Below are 16,951 nucleotides of genomic sequence, written 5' to 3'. Positions count from 1 at the left end.
GACTCTGGGACTGGACGAGCAAATATCCCGTCACCGGGAAACAAGAAGGATCTTGTCTGCGTTTGGATTGGCGGCCGCGGCGTCTGATGATGCTCATAAAACCCTGCTTGTGTTTATCAGGCAGCTCAAACAGGAAATGTCTTTATAATCACCACGCCGCCCTTGTGCCGGAACGCCGCGCTGCCCAATTAACGGCCAATAACTGTGCGCTTGTGTGTGTTTTCGGAACCGGCCGCAGCTCGGTGAGCAGTCAGTCGGTGGACAAGGTGGCATTGAGGAGCTCCTCAGGTGCCTTTTGTCACTGCGGTTCACGGGTTTATCTGAGGATCGAGCAAACGTGGCCCACGTCGACATTTCCGAGCGGGGACCGCCGACCAAATGGCGCACGGCAGCGATAGGCATCAAATTGCTCCTTCTGATAGAGCTGAACAGCAGATATTATGAGGAGCGGCTGCTGTTTGGTGCTGAAAAACCTGTTTCTAGTAGGCAAATGCTAAAAGTAATGAGTGAGCAAACAGTTCAAGGCTCGGGGAGCTTAGCTACGTGCTCGCCTCCACATGTGACGCAATCTAGGACGGGGTTCTGAGTTTTAAAATCTCGCATCGCCGTAGCTATTGGCGATATCCTCCACATTTTCCCTGTCCAAACTCCAAACTGCTGTCTTAGCTAAGCTAGCTAAGTCCGGCACCTCCCTCGTGATACACAAAGAAGAAAGTTTTTACCTCCGCCAAAGAGGTCATGTGACAGCCGGCGTCTGTCCGACAGCAAAATAACTCAAAGCGTTACGAACAGATTTTAATGACGTTTTCTGGAAACGTTGACGATGGGCCAAGGAAGAGCTCGTTCCATTTTGGGGACTTTGATCCTTCCAAAGAACAAAGCGGTGGGTCTTTGAGCATAAAGCTACCTGTGTTATATACTGTATATATACGTATATATACGTGTATATATGGGTCTAAGGCGCCATATGTGGGGAAATGAGCTGCGTGATTTATCTGTGGGACAATATTTGCCCGAGCTTCCCTCTCCGGATGGCATCTGATGTGGTTCCGCGCTCACTTAGCATCCTGATTCTCTCCTGCTTTGATCCACCATGGAGTCAGATTTTCACATTCTTGCTGGATTTTTCCCAAAAAAAAAAAAAAGCTACCCAAAGCTGTTGTATGTCATACAAATGCGCTGATAGAATGATTGGTTTTATACTCGGCGAAGCCAAGAGCAATAATGTTTCTGGCTGTTTCCATTATTTCCGTGCACCCTCATTATGTCCTAATGGGGCTGCATAAGTGACATAATACAACAGAGATCCTCCATGGAAAAACCTCGGGAGGCTTTTTAACCACGCTTTGTGTTGCTATGAACCAACATTTCTTTCATCTGTAATACATCTTTACATAAATAGTTGTCGCGCAGTGGTTAGCAAAGTTAGGGTTTTTTTTTGCTATAGCTAGGCTAAAGGGCTAGGCTAGCTAGGCTAGCTCTGCAACACTGAAGAAAATCCTGAGTAAAACCCTTTTTCTTCGACTTATAGGACCAGCGAGTCAGATCTGCTCTGAAAAACATCAGATTTGTGCATCAGCGCTTTATCAAACATGTCACAGTAATTTTTCACATTCAAACGGTTGTTTGTTTCTCCTTGGTCTTGGACAAACACTGGATTCGGAAAAAAAAATAACTGCTTTTCATTTTCCTGCTGCATCTGCCTGGAATATTTTACAATACACACACACACACACAAACTCGGTGCTGTTGTTACTGTGGGCACGTTCAGAACTTGCAGTTTTTAACATTTTATGGTTTGTTCCCGGTCCCTCGCTTCGTGTTTCGGCTCGCTGGGAGCTTTGGAAAAACAACCACTGAAGATAAATTCCGAAAATGGACCAGTTAATGTGTTCTTGAAAGATAATTGAAAGAGATTTCGAGTGAATTTCGACAGTTTTCAGACATCTCCACCAGCCCGCGGCAGTTACACAATAGGAATTCTTATAGAATTCCGGGTAAGTCGGAGCAGATGTGTTGATGAGGGGCAGGATCCAGTGAAATGAAGGAAAATTGAACCAGCATCACATGAGGGAAAAGTCCAAAGGTGAGAATAAATACTGTATCTTTTATTCACTTTTCATCGAGCGCAATAACAGTGACAAACCCCACGACATTCCTGTCAGTCTGGCCTATGTGCACCTGGGATGCTAATTCAAATAGCTAATGCTAATTTCCCCACGTTTCTCCTTGTTAGTGCTACGTTGTCAGCAGACAAACTGTTGGGTCGGACCAGTGACGTCACTGCTACATCTGATTTAACTCAGCAACACGAGCACCTCACTGAGCATCAACTTCTGAGGTCCAAACCAGCTTCTTCTTCTGCAGCTGGAACATCAGGATCTCTGCTAGCACAGCTAACCGCGGAGTCCTGAACGGACTCAGTGCTAGTGTATCCCTTAAACTAGCGATCCTCTGCTAACATGCAACTGTCTTGGATACACCTGGTGCACTCGCTAACCCTGACCTGAAGTCACCTCACCTCACCTCACCTTACTGGAACGGCTTTAATTGTTGCTTCTGGCTCCTCCCCCCCCACCTCCCTCCCTGTGTGTCCAACATGAGATGATTCCAAAAAAAAAACCTGGGCGAGCCTAAATAGCAGTTATAGCATTTGCAGCATCGAACTCACACGGCTAAAACCATATACAGTTGGTTCCCCGCTCTGGGACGGGGGGGGGGCATCATACATATGGGAGATATACTGCCCACGCTAACACGGCTGGGTTTGAGCGCAGCAACGCAGCTGCGGAGCGCTAACACCTCCAGCCGACGGCTCCTCTGGCCGCAGCCTCCCGGACTTTGAGGATCCATCTCGTGAACTTGTTTACCCCGAGCAGAAAGGAGCCCCTCGCTTTATTTAAGGGGACACCAACACACCCGTGAATGGGCCCTTTGTAGCCAGCTTTAAATAGCTTAATGACCTTCTCTCGCTGTATGTGACACTGCTGCTGAAGCCTCCAAGACAAACATAAAGTTGGATTTTTCCCCCGCAGTGTTCACAACAGAGGTGTGTGTGTGTGTGTGTGTGTGTGTGTGTGTGTAATGCCTACATGCTGTTTGCATGAAGTCTTACTGGTTTCTGGTCAGGTTCCAGAACATGTCGACATTTCACAACAGCGCAACGTCACATTTTCCCTGTTACACACGGAGCTAGCTGACGTCTGCCGTGTGTGTGAGCGGCGGGGGGGGGGGGGGGGGTGCAGCTCGGCATTGTGGGGTCTCACACACACACGCGCGCACACACACACACGGCCGACAGGCCAGAGAGCACCCAGCGCCGCTATAAAGTGATTTTACAGTGACGGGGGGGCAGCAGATGTGGCTGGGAGGTGTTTGTGAGTGAGTTTAGCTTCCAAACCGCCCAGAAACCCAGATCGAGATGAACTTGTTTTTACCTGGCCGCGTAAACCTGCATCATAAATATCATTTAAAGGCGATCAAAGAGTGGAGCTTTAATGCTTTGATCTCAGAAAGAACAAAGTTTTCTCTTGGCTCTCCTGAACCCTGATGGACAGTTGTCCTGCGTGAGGACGTGGGAATGACGTTGATCCCCTGGACTGGATCTTTGGCTTCAAAGAGACCTCTTTAAATGCTTTTATTTATCGCGCGACAACAAAGGAACGAGCTCATTCCGCCGGCCGATTCCCTCATTAGTTTCCCGCCTAAAAGGCTGAACAGAACATTAAATATGGACATTGAGGCGTAGCCACGCCCCCCTGGCGTGTCTTCAGGATCAAAGGCCCAGTATCAGTGTCTTTCAACTGGCTGAAAATTGAGCAAATAGGTTATTTTTTATGATGTTTCATTAAAGCTTTGCTCAGCCAAAAAGCTCCGAGAGGGAAGAGAGTGAAGCTGTTCCTGATCTGGTGGCCCATCTGGTTTTACTTTTGCCCCCCCCCCCTCCAATTAGACTCAGCATGATGTCAATAAAACGTCAGACTGGAGAAGCTTTCGCTTCAATTGTGCCTGTCGGACGTTCGATCCAGCCGGGACGATCAGGAACGAAGCCGGTTGATTAATCCACGATTTTGGGCCTCCAACGTGTCCATAAACTCTCTCCGGGCATCGTCACCGCCCTCGGAGAGGGAAGCTAAAGTTGGACCGAAGGGAGAGAGCAAAGCTGAGATGGCGCTTTGTTCCACGGGCTTCGCGGCATTCCTTTTGTCCTGGAACCTTCCCACAGTTTGCCATGTCGCTCCGCAGAACCTGCGGCGACATTTGAGCGTCTGCTAGCTCGATTATTGCTAGCCGCCGCGTCCAGCGCTGCTGCTGTCGCCACCGGCCCCTGAGCGCTGCCGCGAAAGTGTAGAGAAAGTTTCCAGAGGTAATCCAGGATCCTTTTGAGCGGCCACTTGTGGAAAAAGTTCACACATTCCCAACCACTCCCAATGGGAAAACAAGAGTCCGCACCTTCGGAGGAACACGGAGGTCCAGCTGAGTCTGACAACAATTACAGTAGAAACACACCTGTGGGGAACCTTAAATCCGCTTCCCAGAGATCCCAAACTGGACTTTTAGGTACCCGAGAGTCCTCAGTTACTTCCGGAGGGGAAGCAGATGCAGCGTCCACGTGGGCTCGTCTTCATCGCCACAGGTATCAAGTGTGAAAATGACGAGCTCCTCGCTAATTCAGGGAATGTTTCCAGCTGGCGCTCGGCACATCTGGCTTACGTGGAAAAATCCAAACCTCACGTTTCTGAAGATGCGGTTCCGATTTACCCGGAGCCTCCCCGGCCTTGATGGCACGAGCACGACTGGAATGATGCTAAATTAGATTTTCCTACAGTTTGTCCTGAAATATATAGACTGCGTGTATGAGTGTGTGTGTGTGGGAGGTAAATATTGCTAGCATAGCAACAGATGTGAGGTGAGTTAGTTTACGGATTATCTGAATTAACAATAACTTTTGAACTCTTTGCTACCCGTTCTTGGTTACCGTGACTACGCTAACTAGTTGTCCGATTGGATTTAAACGCGATATACAGGTATAAGTTCTTCTGGACCTCCTGGACGTTTTGTCCCTGTTGTTGCTAACGTCTCTCTTGTAGCAGTTAGCATGTCGCCTTTTCACAATGTTTTACTAGCAGAAAGAGTGACTTTAATAATCTGTCCGCTCTCGTCGTCACCTCTGGTTTAATTGTGTGTTTACTCTATCTTTCGCTGGTTCATCAGCTCAACGGTCCCTTGCTGAGGTGAAGCCAGACGCTAACGTGAAGCTGGTCCTGGATCTGTCAGCAGCGAGGCCGCAGATCGAGACACGAGCCAGTCCAAGTTCCTGGTATGTCAACAAGGTGAGCTCATGGGAAGTCCCTGAATCTCCCGCGTCAGACAGGCAGAGAAGCACATTTTCTCCAGTTCTGGCAGCCCGGCCGCTCTCCTTTTCTTTTTAGAGGCTTCTAATCCTGGTGGGCTGCTGCCTCACGTCACGCAGCCCCTCCCCCCCCCCCTCCCGTACCCACGCTCTCACTTCCTCCGCAGCTCACGGACGCCAAGCTCGGCTCTGGTCTCCTCGGCCCTCTGACGTCTGAGCATCTGATTCGAACGGAACGCCTCATCTGGCCGGGCCGAGCGGGGCCGAGCTCCAGAGCAGCTGGCGTGGCTCCGGAGCAGCCCCCCCGCCCCCCCAGTCACTCTCCACTTCCCCCTCTTGTTGGGCCGGATCATGTGACCGGGAAGAGTGGCTCCTCTCGCCACTTCCCCTCCTGGCTGAGAGGATATTTTGTAAGAGGGGGGCCGGCGCAGCTCTGTGACGTCGCCGGTTAAAAATAACCGGCATATTTAAGGCTGCGGAGGAATCCCAGGACAGGCAAAGGCTGGACAGCCTGCCGCCCGACAGGAGCTCCTTCCTCCCGCTCCCTCCCGCTCCGTCATGCCTTCTCCCGCTCCGCTTCCTCCTCCAAAGCCGTTTCCTCTTCCACGCCACCACCGACCCACAGCCACAGCCACATTTTCCTACACACACGGAAGCCCACCTGTAAATTACAGGAGGCGCCGGCCTCTCGCAGGACGGGCCCGGCTCTGTCCAAACAAACGCTGACTCGCCGTGCACCACCACGTCTGTTAGTGTCAGAGACCTTTGGGAAATAAACAGCGACCTATTTTGACCTAACAATGACCAGACCTAATTTTCCTTCGCATTAACCTTGTGGAATTGGTCTCTGCTGGCGGGTGAATTCCTGGAGGACAGCAGCAGGTGGGGGGAGCCCAGCCGGGCCTAAAACCAGGCCTGGATGCATCTGCTGGAGCCGGAGAAAAACCCAGATCAGCGTTTTTAGCAACACACCGAAGCAAACCCCCCCCCAGACGGCCTCGTTCTTTTCCTCGATCCACATTTCCTTCATGAAAACAAGCGAAAAAAAGACTCTAAATCAGCTGGAGCAACACTGGTGACTAATGTTAGCATGTTGAGGGAACGCTAACGCCGTTAGTTTGAGGATTGTTTGTGCAAAAACACGAACCAAGAGTGAATATTCATCTGTTATTATGGGCTGTTAACCACAGAGGAGCTGAATTCACCAATTAGCCTTTGATTACACGTATTGTTAAACGAAATCAAGAGAAGAGCAGCAGATGCCAGTAACACAATAATAATAAAAAAAACTGCTCGACTCAGCTTTCAGAAGAAGAATGAACGCTATTTTTTAATTAACGGCAGCATCTGGAAGAGAACGGCAAAGACCTCAATATCTGGGGTTCTGATCCGCCGGTGCTCATATTCTACTGGGTACTTTCCAGGAGGGTGGGGGGGCGGGGGGGGGCAGAGTGACACCAGTGGAAACTGTGTCAGCGGCGTGAACACTGAGGAAAAGCTGCAGCGCTTGTTCAGGCAACTCGTTTGGCTTCTAACAGGACATTTGCGTGGCGCCGGGGTTTTAATTGTACCCCTGGATTCCCAACTGCCTTTTGGTGCTCCTTTGCATTTCAAATTAGCCTAAAAACAAGAGCGCCGAGGCCGAGCGCCGCTGGCGGTGCTGGTCCACAGCCAGATGTTGTAAATGACAGCAGCTGGGAAACGCGACGCTCCGCTGGGTATTTTCAATTAAGATGTTTAAAACTTGTCAACGTATTCATGCACATACGCTGTTTTCATGGAGACAAGTTCCCAGCTGGACCGGGAAGCCTTGGACCGGGTCGGTGACCACTGAGGGAGCTAACAAGTGATTTTCATGTAATACTGCAGGTGCCTGAGGGGGGCGCTGGTGAGCCGACAAGGCCAAAAGCTGTTGAAACGAAATATTGGAAGAAGCCCCGGCGCTCGCGAGCAACACTTATATTAATGCTTTTTAGTTTAATTGTTTTGTTGTTGTTGTTTTTAAATCTGCTTTTGATCACCACAATTTGGTGTTGGGAACATTTATTTTAGAGAGTGAAATAAGAATGAAAATAAATATGCAATGTCGTCCGATAATTAGCATGATGCCATGTGATTGTCATTACACTCTGTCAACATTCCCTGTTAAATTTGCCTAATCTACAAAAGGAATGGAGTCACTGGCCGAACCAGTCAGGACTACGGCGATGAATTCGAAACCCAGATCTCTTGGTCTCAAAGTACGTTGGGGAGAGAAAGTAGGAAGGAAAGCAAACGGAACGCGTGAAGATAAACGCATCCTGTTGCAGTCACAGCATGTTTGTTGACATGCGTAAAGGACAAGATCCTGATGCAACAGGATCACCTGCGAGAGCTTTGTTTGCTCTTGCACTGAACTCTTGAGCAAATGTGTCTAATTATGTTGGACAGAGAGGTTTGTGTTCGCTAGCAAGCTCTGAGCAAACACCAACTCCAGCCAATTCAAACGCAAACGAACAGAAGAAATTGAATATTCCCGAGAGAGAAAACATGATACATTACTCTATACACACACACACATACAGTATATGTTCAGCTCATACCCAGGTGAGTGCATACCTGTGCGTGACATTAACCAAAGCAACAGAATTAGCTCTTCCCCTTTTTACATTTTATCCCAGTGATGTGAAAAATGGCGCTTGTTCACACACATTTAGTGAGGATAAGAGTAAGGAAATGTAGGCCTACCGTTGCTATGAACACAAACAAACCTTTCTCCACTGGCCCCATCTTCCCCCACGTGTTCGCGCTAATGTTTTCCGGCCTGGGTGCTTAGCAACGAAGCCACGTTATTTCTCCCTTTTTTCTCTCCCCGGGACAGCTTCGCCCTGCTCAGGTTGTATTGTGACGGTCTACTTTTCCTTTTTTTCCTCCCTCTGAGCCCCGACTTCCGACACTCTGGGGACCACACAAGGTGGGAATCTGGGGCCGCTTCTCCCACGTCAGCGCTCCCAACGTCACGTGTCCCTGTTACCTTTACGCGTCATATCGCGATAGCCCACGTGACTGGCTGTTTCCTGACCCGGGACGCAGGAAGAGCCTTATTCAACGACAGATACATGTTGTGTGGTGCCAAAACTATTCTACAACCGTGTTTCTCCGCCACACCTTGTTTACTTGACATACATTCGCAGTTGTGTGTAATATACCGGTTCTCCCTTATTATTATTATTATTATTATTATGGTGATGATGATGATGATGATGATGATAGCTCAGGTGAAATGTGACATCCCCCCCAGCCTTTAGTCGAAGGGAAAAAGCCTTCAGTACAGCTTCGGTGTCAAAACTCCTGTAAACCTGATTTCTTACGCACTCCGAACTCCCGGTCCCAGCCAATCAGCGCGCAGAGGGCGGGGCCAGGCGGCCCCGTCCTGGGAACAGCTGTCCGGCCCATTGACTGTATATAGAAAAGGGATCAGCCCCTGGGTTTTAAGGAAACCTCTCATGCGGCTTTCTCAGTTCATACTGCCGGCCTCCTGCATGACACCAGGCGGGAGGGATTCCCCCGCTCGCCGCCTCTCCGTCTTCCCGTTCCCGTGCGTCTGCGTCCAGACCAGCCTGCGTGTTTGCTACGAAGCGGCGCCCCATTAGCGGCAGAATGTACCGGGACCTATTATAACACCCCCGAGCGGAAACTTTTTAAAACACACCAAAAAAAAAAAAAAGCCAAGAGAAAAACCCCCGAGGATATTTGAGTGCAGAACCGAGCAGAGCGGCCGCGGGATCCACTTGTCTTAAAGATTCTCATTGATGAGGTGCGGACCTCGGCAAAGTTGCAATAACAACGCTGGCGTGCGCACTTTGATTGCGCTCACTTTTTCCAGGATCGCTCGGCTGGATTTTCCTTTTTTTTTAAAAAGCATTCTATGTTTTCTGTCCACTTTTCAGGCAGCCTCCAAATGATGCGGAGATGGCTTTAGGTGGTACCCTTTTGCCCTCTATATCCACGTTCGCCAGCGGCCCCGCCGTCAAGACTAAGTCCATAGGAAGCGCCACTTTAGTGAGTACCGACCGCGTTCTTTGCACGTCAGATATCAAACAATGCGGCGCATTCTTTGCCATTTATTAAGGGTTGTTTTCCCAGTCTGTTATTATGGGCACAGCTAGGGCGTGCACCCGTTTAAATTGGCGTGTGCGGAGACACGGAGTACTAAAGATCATTTTGCGCAATATGCGGTTATTATTTTTAGACATAATAGGTTATTAATACGCTATAACCGACTGCGAGAGTTTGATTGCGCGGACATTTTACAGTGTTTATCAGGAATGATTTCCAGTCAGCCTTGTAAGCCTGGAAAGTGCTTGAAACCACTGCTCGAGCTGTCAGTGTTGGCTCCCTCATTTTTAGATCCTTTTTTCAAAAAAAGAGAGAGAACAATTTTCTAGTCGATTTCCTCGCCTGCTATAAACAGCAGCGCACTCATACCAGCGGAGCCATTAATGCCTCTGTAACTTTCCTCCAGAGATGGAAGGAGGAGTTGTCCCTGCTTAAGAGACCCAGTGTGCCAGCAAAAAGCAGCAGCCCTGACCCGGACCATCCCACCGCCACCAGCACAACAAGCTTCGGCATGTCCAAAAAGCACCCGGAACCGGACCTGGACTTAGATTACGACTTCATTTTATCAAATTCCATGATGCAACAGCAGCAGCAGCAGCAGCAACAGCAGCAGCAGGAGGAGTCCATGGCGTGCGGCTCTGCCCAGGCCCTCTCCCCATCACCCGGCCCCTTCACCTCATCTTACCCTCTGCCTTCCCCCCAGGGTGGCACCAGCGAGCTGCTCTACACCATCCCAGACATCAGTGACGTCTCGCCCTCGGGGGGCTTTGTTGCGGAGCTCATGAGACCCGAGTTGGACCCGGCGTACCTCCACCCCACCAGCCTCCACGGCAAGTTTGTGGTTAAGACAACAATGGACATGGGAGAGTACAGCCAGGGCGTGAGCGTTAGCACCGAGTGCATCAGCGCCGCCTCCGACTCGGTCCTGTCCCAGGCCGCGCCGTCTTTCACCTGCCACAGGATAAAGCAGGAGAACCCCAGCAACTGCACCCTCTCGCAGCCCATCGACATACACCTGGCGGGGGTGAGCCCCCAGGGCCGCGGGGGCCAGCAGCGCCCCTCTCATTTAGACCTGCGCAGCTTTCCCGGAGGAGGGCGAGCCCTGACAGGAGGACGGCTACCGTCTTCGTCCTCTCTCTCCCCGGACCATCCGCTGAACCGGGAGCATCAGGTCTTGGGGCACCCCCACTCTCAGATCAATCTACCTCCGCAGGGATACCACCAGAACTCCCCCCAGGGCTACACCCCCTACCCTCAGCTGTCCTCCATGCAGTATCAAGGTCAGCACGCCTTCATCTCCACAGCTAAGCTAATGTGATTTGTGGCTAAATCTGCATGTATTTCAATATTTACAGCCACAAATATGCAGGGGTTTGCATATAAAAAAGTTTGCCGGGGCGCCGCAGTGGCGATTTGAAAGCCTTTGAAATGCGATGGTCGGGTCTGGGGGTCTGGTCCGCTGACTGTGGTCTGTCGATCCTGCAGAGCCCCTCATGATCTCCAGTGGGGACTGCTTGGCGGAGGAACCCAAGCCTAAACGCGGTCGGCGCTCCTGGCCGAGGAAGAGAGTTGCCACGCACACGTGCGACTACGTAGGTTGTGGGAAAACCTACACGAAGAGCTCCCACCTCAAAGCGCATCACCGCACACACACAGGTAGGCGCTCGGCGCTCCTAAACGTCCCCTTTCTTCCATTCAAACGGCTAATAGAGGCAAACAACCCTAAAGGTGCCCATTATGTGGGAAGGTTGGAGCTCAGGAGTGGTGAAGTGGGATGATGGCTGTAGGGAGGGAGGGGGGGCAGGTGCAGCCTAACAGGTTGATGTTCCGGCCCCGGGCTGGTGCGCTGGGGCGGTTGCAGGTTGCAGGACAGGAGGGACTTCTTTCCCTCCCCTGACCAGTTTTCTTTGGGGGGTTTTGGCGCGGTCCTAACTGCTGCCTCCGTTTCCACCAGGGGAGAAGCCGTACCACTGCGACTGGGAGGGCTGCGGCTGGAAGTTCGCCCGCTCGGACGAGCTGACGCGCCACTACCGGAAACACACGGGCCACCGACCGTTCCAGTGTCAGAAGTGCGACCGGGCCTTTTCCAGGTCAGACCACCTCGCTCTCCACATGAAGAGACACTTATGAGACTCCATGGACGACTGAAGCCTCTCTGAATTATTATTTTTAAATGAACAAAACCAGAATTCGCCTTCTGGGTGTTGGCGAGCGACAAGACACGCTGTGGCGTTCACGGCAAGAGTCGGAGTTCCCCTGGAGGCCCGCCTTTATTTTTAAATGACAAGTGACTTGACAAGACCTCTCAGTCAGGGTTGTAAAGCTAATGCGAAAGGGACCAAACTGGAATCCGTCTTATTTAACTGACAACACTTGGAGGACCAGGTGCCAGCAGCTTTTTTTTTTTTTTTTTTTTGTTAAACTGGAAAAGTATTTCTGTCAGGGAAAACCAGGAGCAACAGTCAAACATCTCCGGAGGCCTTCCACCAGCAACGTGTCAAAACAGGCTCCGTCTCTAAAAAAAAAAAGCCAACACAAAAACACAACACACTGCTTTAAATACTGTATCGATGACTCCATTTCTATTTATAGACGCATTTTGCCTGCGATTCCCGTGATTTCAGGTACAGAACGGTGCTTAAAGACTCCTAACGGAAGGTTTATTTTATGGAAAAAGGTACCAAAGATTTAAGGGTTTAAAACCGTGAAAAGTGCCATGTGTTTCTCAGAAACCTTTCTTCCACAATCGGACCTAAAATATCAGGTGAACTCTTCACTCAGAAATGGTGATGGCAATCTTCAGAGCACTGCAGCTGCCAAGTGCAATTATTTATACCAGACATTCATATTTTTGTACTGAATGAGTGAACTCGGAACAAAAGATTTGCATTGTTTTGTTTATAGCCAAAAAATATGTAATATAATCTTGAATTTTGTACATTTGTGAATATAATGAAGTTTTGTTATCGGTTTTGTATTTTACAGCACAATTAAATAAAACTGTATTTGAAATAAGAGGGCGGCGGCGCTCGTGCTTCGGCGTGACTTCAGGTGTTTCGAAGGTTATCTGGAACTGTAATAAACTGCCTTAAAATGGCAACAACAGCTCCCAAATTACCCCCCTGCCCCCCACCCCGTAACAGCGATGAGCCCGCCTGGGGCGAGAACACCAATGACAGTTAAAAAGGTTTTTTTCCCTCCCCACTTTTCTTAAATGCGATCCCACAATGCCCTGCTTCCATGGGATTGTCTTTTCCCCCGACAAAGGGGGAAGAATGGAGAGGACATCCGAGTTCCTGCCTGACATTCAGAGAGCGACACCAAATCTGACCTCTCAGTTGCACAGCATAAAGGGGGAAAACACGTAAGGAGGGATCAGGGAGCCGGCGCTTTATGCTCACACGTCGCCTAACGATGCTCTGTTACGCTCTGAGAAGAGAGCTGTTCAAGATGCTGCAAAACTAAAATAATTACTTCTTTTGTTTAGTGCAAAGGTTACATTTGAAATGTATAGGGTATATCGTCGAGTTTTATCATCTAAATTGTTGAAAAAAATAGCCAATGCAGTTTTTTTGGTTGTTTTACAACATTTATTTCATAAATAGCTTCACAAAAAGCGAATTTCTGCAGGACTTTGTAGAGCTCGTGGTCTTGCGTCGCCCCCTACAGGCTAACCGAGGTGGCGCCACCGCTCATATTTATTAAAAACTATTTAATAAATAGGTTAAAAGTAGCAATACATTTACTCTTTAGGAAGTGTCTGCAGTTCATGTGCGCCGACTCTTATTTCAGATTTCTGCAGTCATGCTCCAGGCTCCAAGTGCAGCACAAATATGCAAAACAGTACATTCTTTACCAAATAACTCTCTTCAAATATTACATCTGCTTGCAGACAGGTTTCTATCTTAGCTGAGCAAACGTCACTACAATCAAAATTGAACTATTTTTTTTAAAGTTAGGAACACACAAGCATTCTGATGCAAAGTTGTTTTATTTTCTCCTCCTTTCCAATCATTTGAAACCAATTACAAACAATAGTTACTGATCAACATCCAGTGTCATTAAGAAATGGAGATGTGGAACGAGTCTGTGTTTCTGATTTTTTGGTGTTTGGAAGTGCAAACATGTAGATATTTTGGCTATTCCAACAATCAAACAGCGGAGGAAGAAGTAAAGAACAAACAAACAAAAAAAAAAAAAACCCCAATCAAACTTTTACTCATCATCAAAGTTCTGTTGTAAAAGGAAGTTGGCGGCCATGTTCTCGTTCTTCTCACAGGCGAAGAAGGCTTGGATAACGAGTCCCTCTGGAAAGCCCAGTTCTTTTAGCTGCAATTAGAGAAGAGTTTCAAGCAAAGAAAACATTTGAAATGTAAATGCCAATCTGTGTTTCATGTTTACCATCCTGAAAGGATCAAACCTTAGGAAAGTTAAGATTAGAAGAACGCGGGCGTGGACTCAATTGTTTAGTGCTCCTCACCCTTTCGATGGATTCCTTCTCCTGTGCTGTCACATGGATGTATCTCATTGGGTTCTCTCCAGAAGCGGTGCCTGCCATTCCTGCTGCTGTTGCCGCAGCTCCACCGCCTCCCCCTGGCACTGGCTCCGGATTGGGTTCGTTCAGCATCTGGATGAACTGTTCCTGGTGCCGGCTAATCTCCTGCAAGGGGAAGAGTCACTTTCAGCTTCTGTTGCCTAAAATACTTTCCACAGATTTGGAAGAAAAAAAAAAAAAAAGGTTATAAGGTTCTTGAGTTCAAGCCCTTTTATTACGCAATAGTGGAACAATAAGGAGTCCAGCCCGTTGCTTCACCTGCAGCAGCTCCGGGTTTTCCCTGCCAATCTCCTGCAGCAGAGCAGGAAGTAATGAAGCGTTCTGCTGGATAAGCTGGCGCATTTGTTGAAACTGTGGCTGATTCCTTAAGAAACTCAGGGGGTTGACTGGCGAGGAAGAGATGAGTCCAAATGTTAGAGATGTTCACAGACCCACAAGCTTAGCACGATGGAGCATTTACCTCTTTCTGCGCCTGTGGAAGAGCCGGTGCCCGTGGGCGCTCTGAGCCCACCCAAGGGTGCAGCAGGAGCCACGCCTGCTGAGGTTGCCTCTGCAGTGGTTCCTGCAGCCTGGCCCTGGTCTCTACCTGGAATACCCTGGAAAAGCCACACGCCTCATAAACAAGAGTCTCCGAGGAAGCGGCGTCATCACCGCCGTGTTCTTACGGTCAGCAGGTACTCCACAGCTCTGTCGGGGTTGTTGAAGCTCGCTCTCAACGCCACCACCACCTGCTCTCTGTCGTAGCCCATGAGCATGATCTCGTTCACCATGCTTTCGTACGACGGGCCCGTCACTGGAGGACAGGAAGAAGCACAAGTCATCAGGGGGGACACTGAATTAAAGCCTTTTTAGAAAGCTGCTTGAACTGGCTTCTCATGCAGCCTCACCCAGATTTGAAACGGCCTCATCAATCAGGTTTGCATTTGTTGGCACCTCAGATCCTCCACTAGGGGAAACAACATTTGTTACAGGTGATGCACAAACCTCTCAATTAAGTGAAAGAGGGAACAAAAAGGTCTATTTTTACCCCTCAGGGGTGGACGCCGGGGCAGCGGTCGAAGGCGGTTTCTCTTCTGCATTGTCTTCTTTGGTGGTTTGCTGTGTGGGGACCTCTGAAACGGTCGAGCAGGCTCCGGGGGCCGGGGGGGCTGCCGTGCAAGGACCTGAAGCAGCAGGCGAGGGCTGTGTGGCCGCTGGTGCCGTTTTAGGCTGGAGAATTCAAAGAAGAATTCACTCTCCTGACAAATGTGTGAAGGCGAGCCACAACAATTAACTACCAGTTCACCTCAACGATGCTATATTCCAACAAAACCTGTCAATCGTTGAGAAAAATTGGAAATGCAGCGTACCTTTGTTGCCATGACAACCACAAAATTCTTGTCACTGATATTGTATTCTTTGAGGGGTTTGACATCGTTGAGGATTACTCCTGGAAGGAAGCACAGGAAATGTTTTTAGTCTTTGATAAGAAAAGGCAGCGCGGGTGCACAGAAGACGGAGCTTAACACAGATATTCAAACTGTTTGACTATTTTGCGTTAACTACGACATGGAAAGCGGCTGTAATCTGCCAGGCAAATCATGATGAACCTTTAAACGCCTGCTGGGATAAACCACGGAGCTGCAGACACACAGGGAACACAACATACCAGCATATATCAGTTTCAGTCCAGACACTGGGAAATTATCCTTTCCTTTCTCTGCTTCAATCCTCTCCTTTAATGTCTTCACCTGTAGGAAAAACCAGAGTTGCCATTAAGGTTCTGATGCTATAATAAGGGTCCAAAACACACCGAACACTGTCCACCATCACGGGTCCTCGCAACGTCACCTGAAAAAGTCTAAAGTGTAGATTAAACTGCTTGCTAAGGCACACATGACACAAGGCTCGCAACCGAGACAGGGAAATAAAGGACAGTTTAATATAACTTGGCAACTAATTAACAAAGCCAGTGTAGTAAGTGACCCGCTTGGACCCCGACGTTGGCTCCGGCTAAATGCTGATTCCAGCATGACTTTACGAAAAAATAGCGTCACTTCAATGACGCAGAGTTGTCTCAAACCGACGTCAGGCGTGCGGATGACAATTCGACATTAAAACGCGTTCTTTGAATGGTAGTTTTAGTTCAAAAGAAACGACAACAACACCCTAACGGTTAAGAAATGTGGTAGATAAAGCTACCCTCCCAAATCCACCCACTCCACAAATGCAAGCATTCGTTTCTCACCGTCTCCTCCTCATCGATCTCGATTTTAAAGGTCTGCTGCTGTAAGGTTTTCAAAGTTATCAGCATTTTGGCAACTTTGTGTTCTCGGGCCTGGTCTGAATGTTTTAGTCTAACTTAATGGGGGGAAATTTTGCTATTTTGTTGGCTCATTACAAAGTGTCAACCGCCATGATGTTCACGTTCTTCTTCTTCTGTGGTTGAAATGAGCGCAGCGGCTCCCCCAGTGGCCGCTGCGGGTACTGCATCGCCGACGCATTTACATGGCGAATATTCAGGTAAATAACCCCAGTAATATAACTCTATTTGCTATGATGCTATCCAGAATTAAACCAAACACTGTATTATTAGCGCATGCCAGGTGGCTGATGTTTAAATAACTACCTAAATAACTACTATTATGACTGATGCATCATGTACAGGTCATGAGGGGACCATTTAATAAGATATGAAAGTAACTCTCACTCATTATGGCAATTATGTCAATCAATTTTTCCTAGAAAGCAGTAGATCGCTAAAGACCTCCACGCAATTTTTAACCTTCTGATTTTTTGTCAAATGTCATATTGAGGTACACACACAAGTAAGGTCATTTGGAGTTTCGTAATCATGGCCAGTGGTCTGGGAGGTTATCGCATTATTCAACAAATCCAGCATGCAGGAGTTTCAGCTGCACCCAGGTTCCAGTGAAATGTGCAGCCCAGCTCTGACTCTGAGAGGA

At 48.8% G+C, this 16,951-nt stretch overlaps 2 protein-coding genes and 1 long non-coding RNA gene across 3 annotated transcripts; 2 read left to right on the top strand and 1 right to left on the bottom strand.

The window, feature by feature from the left end:
- Nucleotides 1-3,210: 3,210 nt before the first annotated feature.
- Nucleotides 3,211-7,436, top strand: LOC115250220 (uncharacterized). Its single transcript, XR_003888822.1, has 3 exons — nucleotides 3,211-4,636; nucleotides 5,215-5,333; nucleotides 7,223-7,436. It is a non-coding gene; the product is annotated as an uncharacterized lncRNA (long non-coding RNA).
- A 1,368-nt stretch (nucleotides 7,437-8,804) lies between these two features.
- klf4 (Kruppel like factor 4) lies at nucleotides 8,805-12,468 on the top strand. Its single transcript, XM_011604550.2, has 5 exons — nucleotides 8,805-9,149; nucleotides 9,283-9,394; nucleotides 9,858-10,731; nucleotides 10,937-11,107; nucleotides 11,406-12,468. The coding sequence occupies exons 1-5, from the start codon at nucleotides 9,145-9,147 to the stop codon at nucleotides 11,579-11,581; spliced, it is 1,338 nt and encodes a 445-aa protein (XP_011602852.1). The 5' UTR covers nucleotides 8,805-9,144; the 3' UTR covers nucleotides 11,582-12,468.
- Nucleotides 12,469-13,423: 955 nt separating this feature from the next.
- rad23b (RAD23 homolog B, nucleotide excision repair protein) lies at nucleotides 13,424-16,452 on the bottom strand. The gene is made up of 10 exons (XM_003965199.3): nucleotides 16,234-16,452; nucleotides 15,655-15,736; nucleotides 15,356-15,435; nucleotides 15,034-15,215; nucleotides 14,894-14,952; nucleotides 14,672-14,799; nucleotides 14,467-14,602; nucleotides 14,265-14,392; nucleotides 13,932-14,111; nucleotides 13,424-13,780 (listed from the first exon to the last, which is right to left on the bottom strand). Exons 1-10 carry the CDS (start codon nucleotides 16,297-16,299, stop codon nucleotides 13,667-13,669), a joined length of 1,155 nt encoding a protein of 384 aa, XP_003965248.1. The 5' UTR covers nucleotides 16,300-16,452; the 3' UTR covers nucleotides 13,424-13,666.
- Between the last annotated feature and the right edge of the window lie 499 nt (nucleotides 16,453-16,951).

Source organism: Takifugu rubripes, chromosome 6, assembly GCF_901000725.2.
Source record: "Takifugu rubripes chromosome 6, fTakRub1.2, whole genome shotgun sequence".
NCBI classification, from domain to species: domain Eukaryota; kingdom Metazoa; phylum Chordata; class Actinopteri; order Tetraodontiformes; family Tetraodontidae; genus Takifugu; species Takifugu rubripes.
The sequence above is the reverse complement of the archived record's forward strand: the minus strand, read 5'-3'. Positions and strand labels throughout refer to the sequence as shown.

Bases quoted from the DNA above. Each gene is read 5' to 3' on its own strand.
- klf4 (XM_011604550.2), top strand. The intron at 9,395-9,857 runs GTGAGTACCGAC...ACTTTCCTCCAG, and splicing joins CCATAGGAAGCGCCACTTTA to AGATGGAAGGAGGAGTTGTC. The intron at 10,732-10,936 runs GTCAGCACGCCT...TCGATCCTGCAG, and splicing joins GTCCTCCATGCAGTATCAAG to AGCCCCTCATGATCTCCAGT.
- rad23b (XM_003965199.3), bottom strand. From the start codon at position 16,299: ATGCTGATAACTTTGAAAACCTTACAGCAGCAGACCTTTAAAATCGAG. The intron at 15,436-15,654 runs GTATGTTGTGTT...GCTTCCTTCCAG, and splicing joins ACTGAAACTGATATATGCTG to GAGTAATCCTCAACGATGTC. The intron at 14,603-14,671 runs GTAAGAACACGG...TGGCTTTTCCAG, and splicing joins CTGTGGAGTACCTGCTGACC to GGTATTCCAGGTAGAGACCA.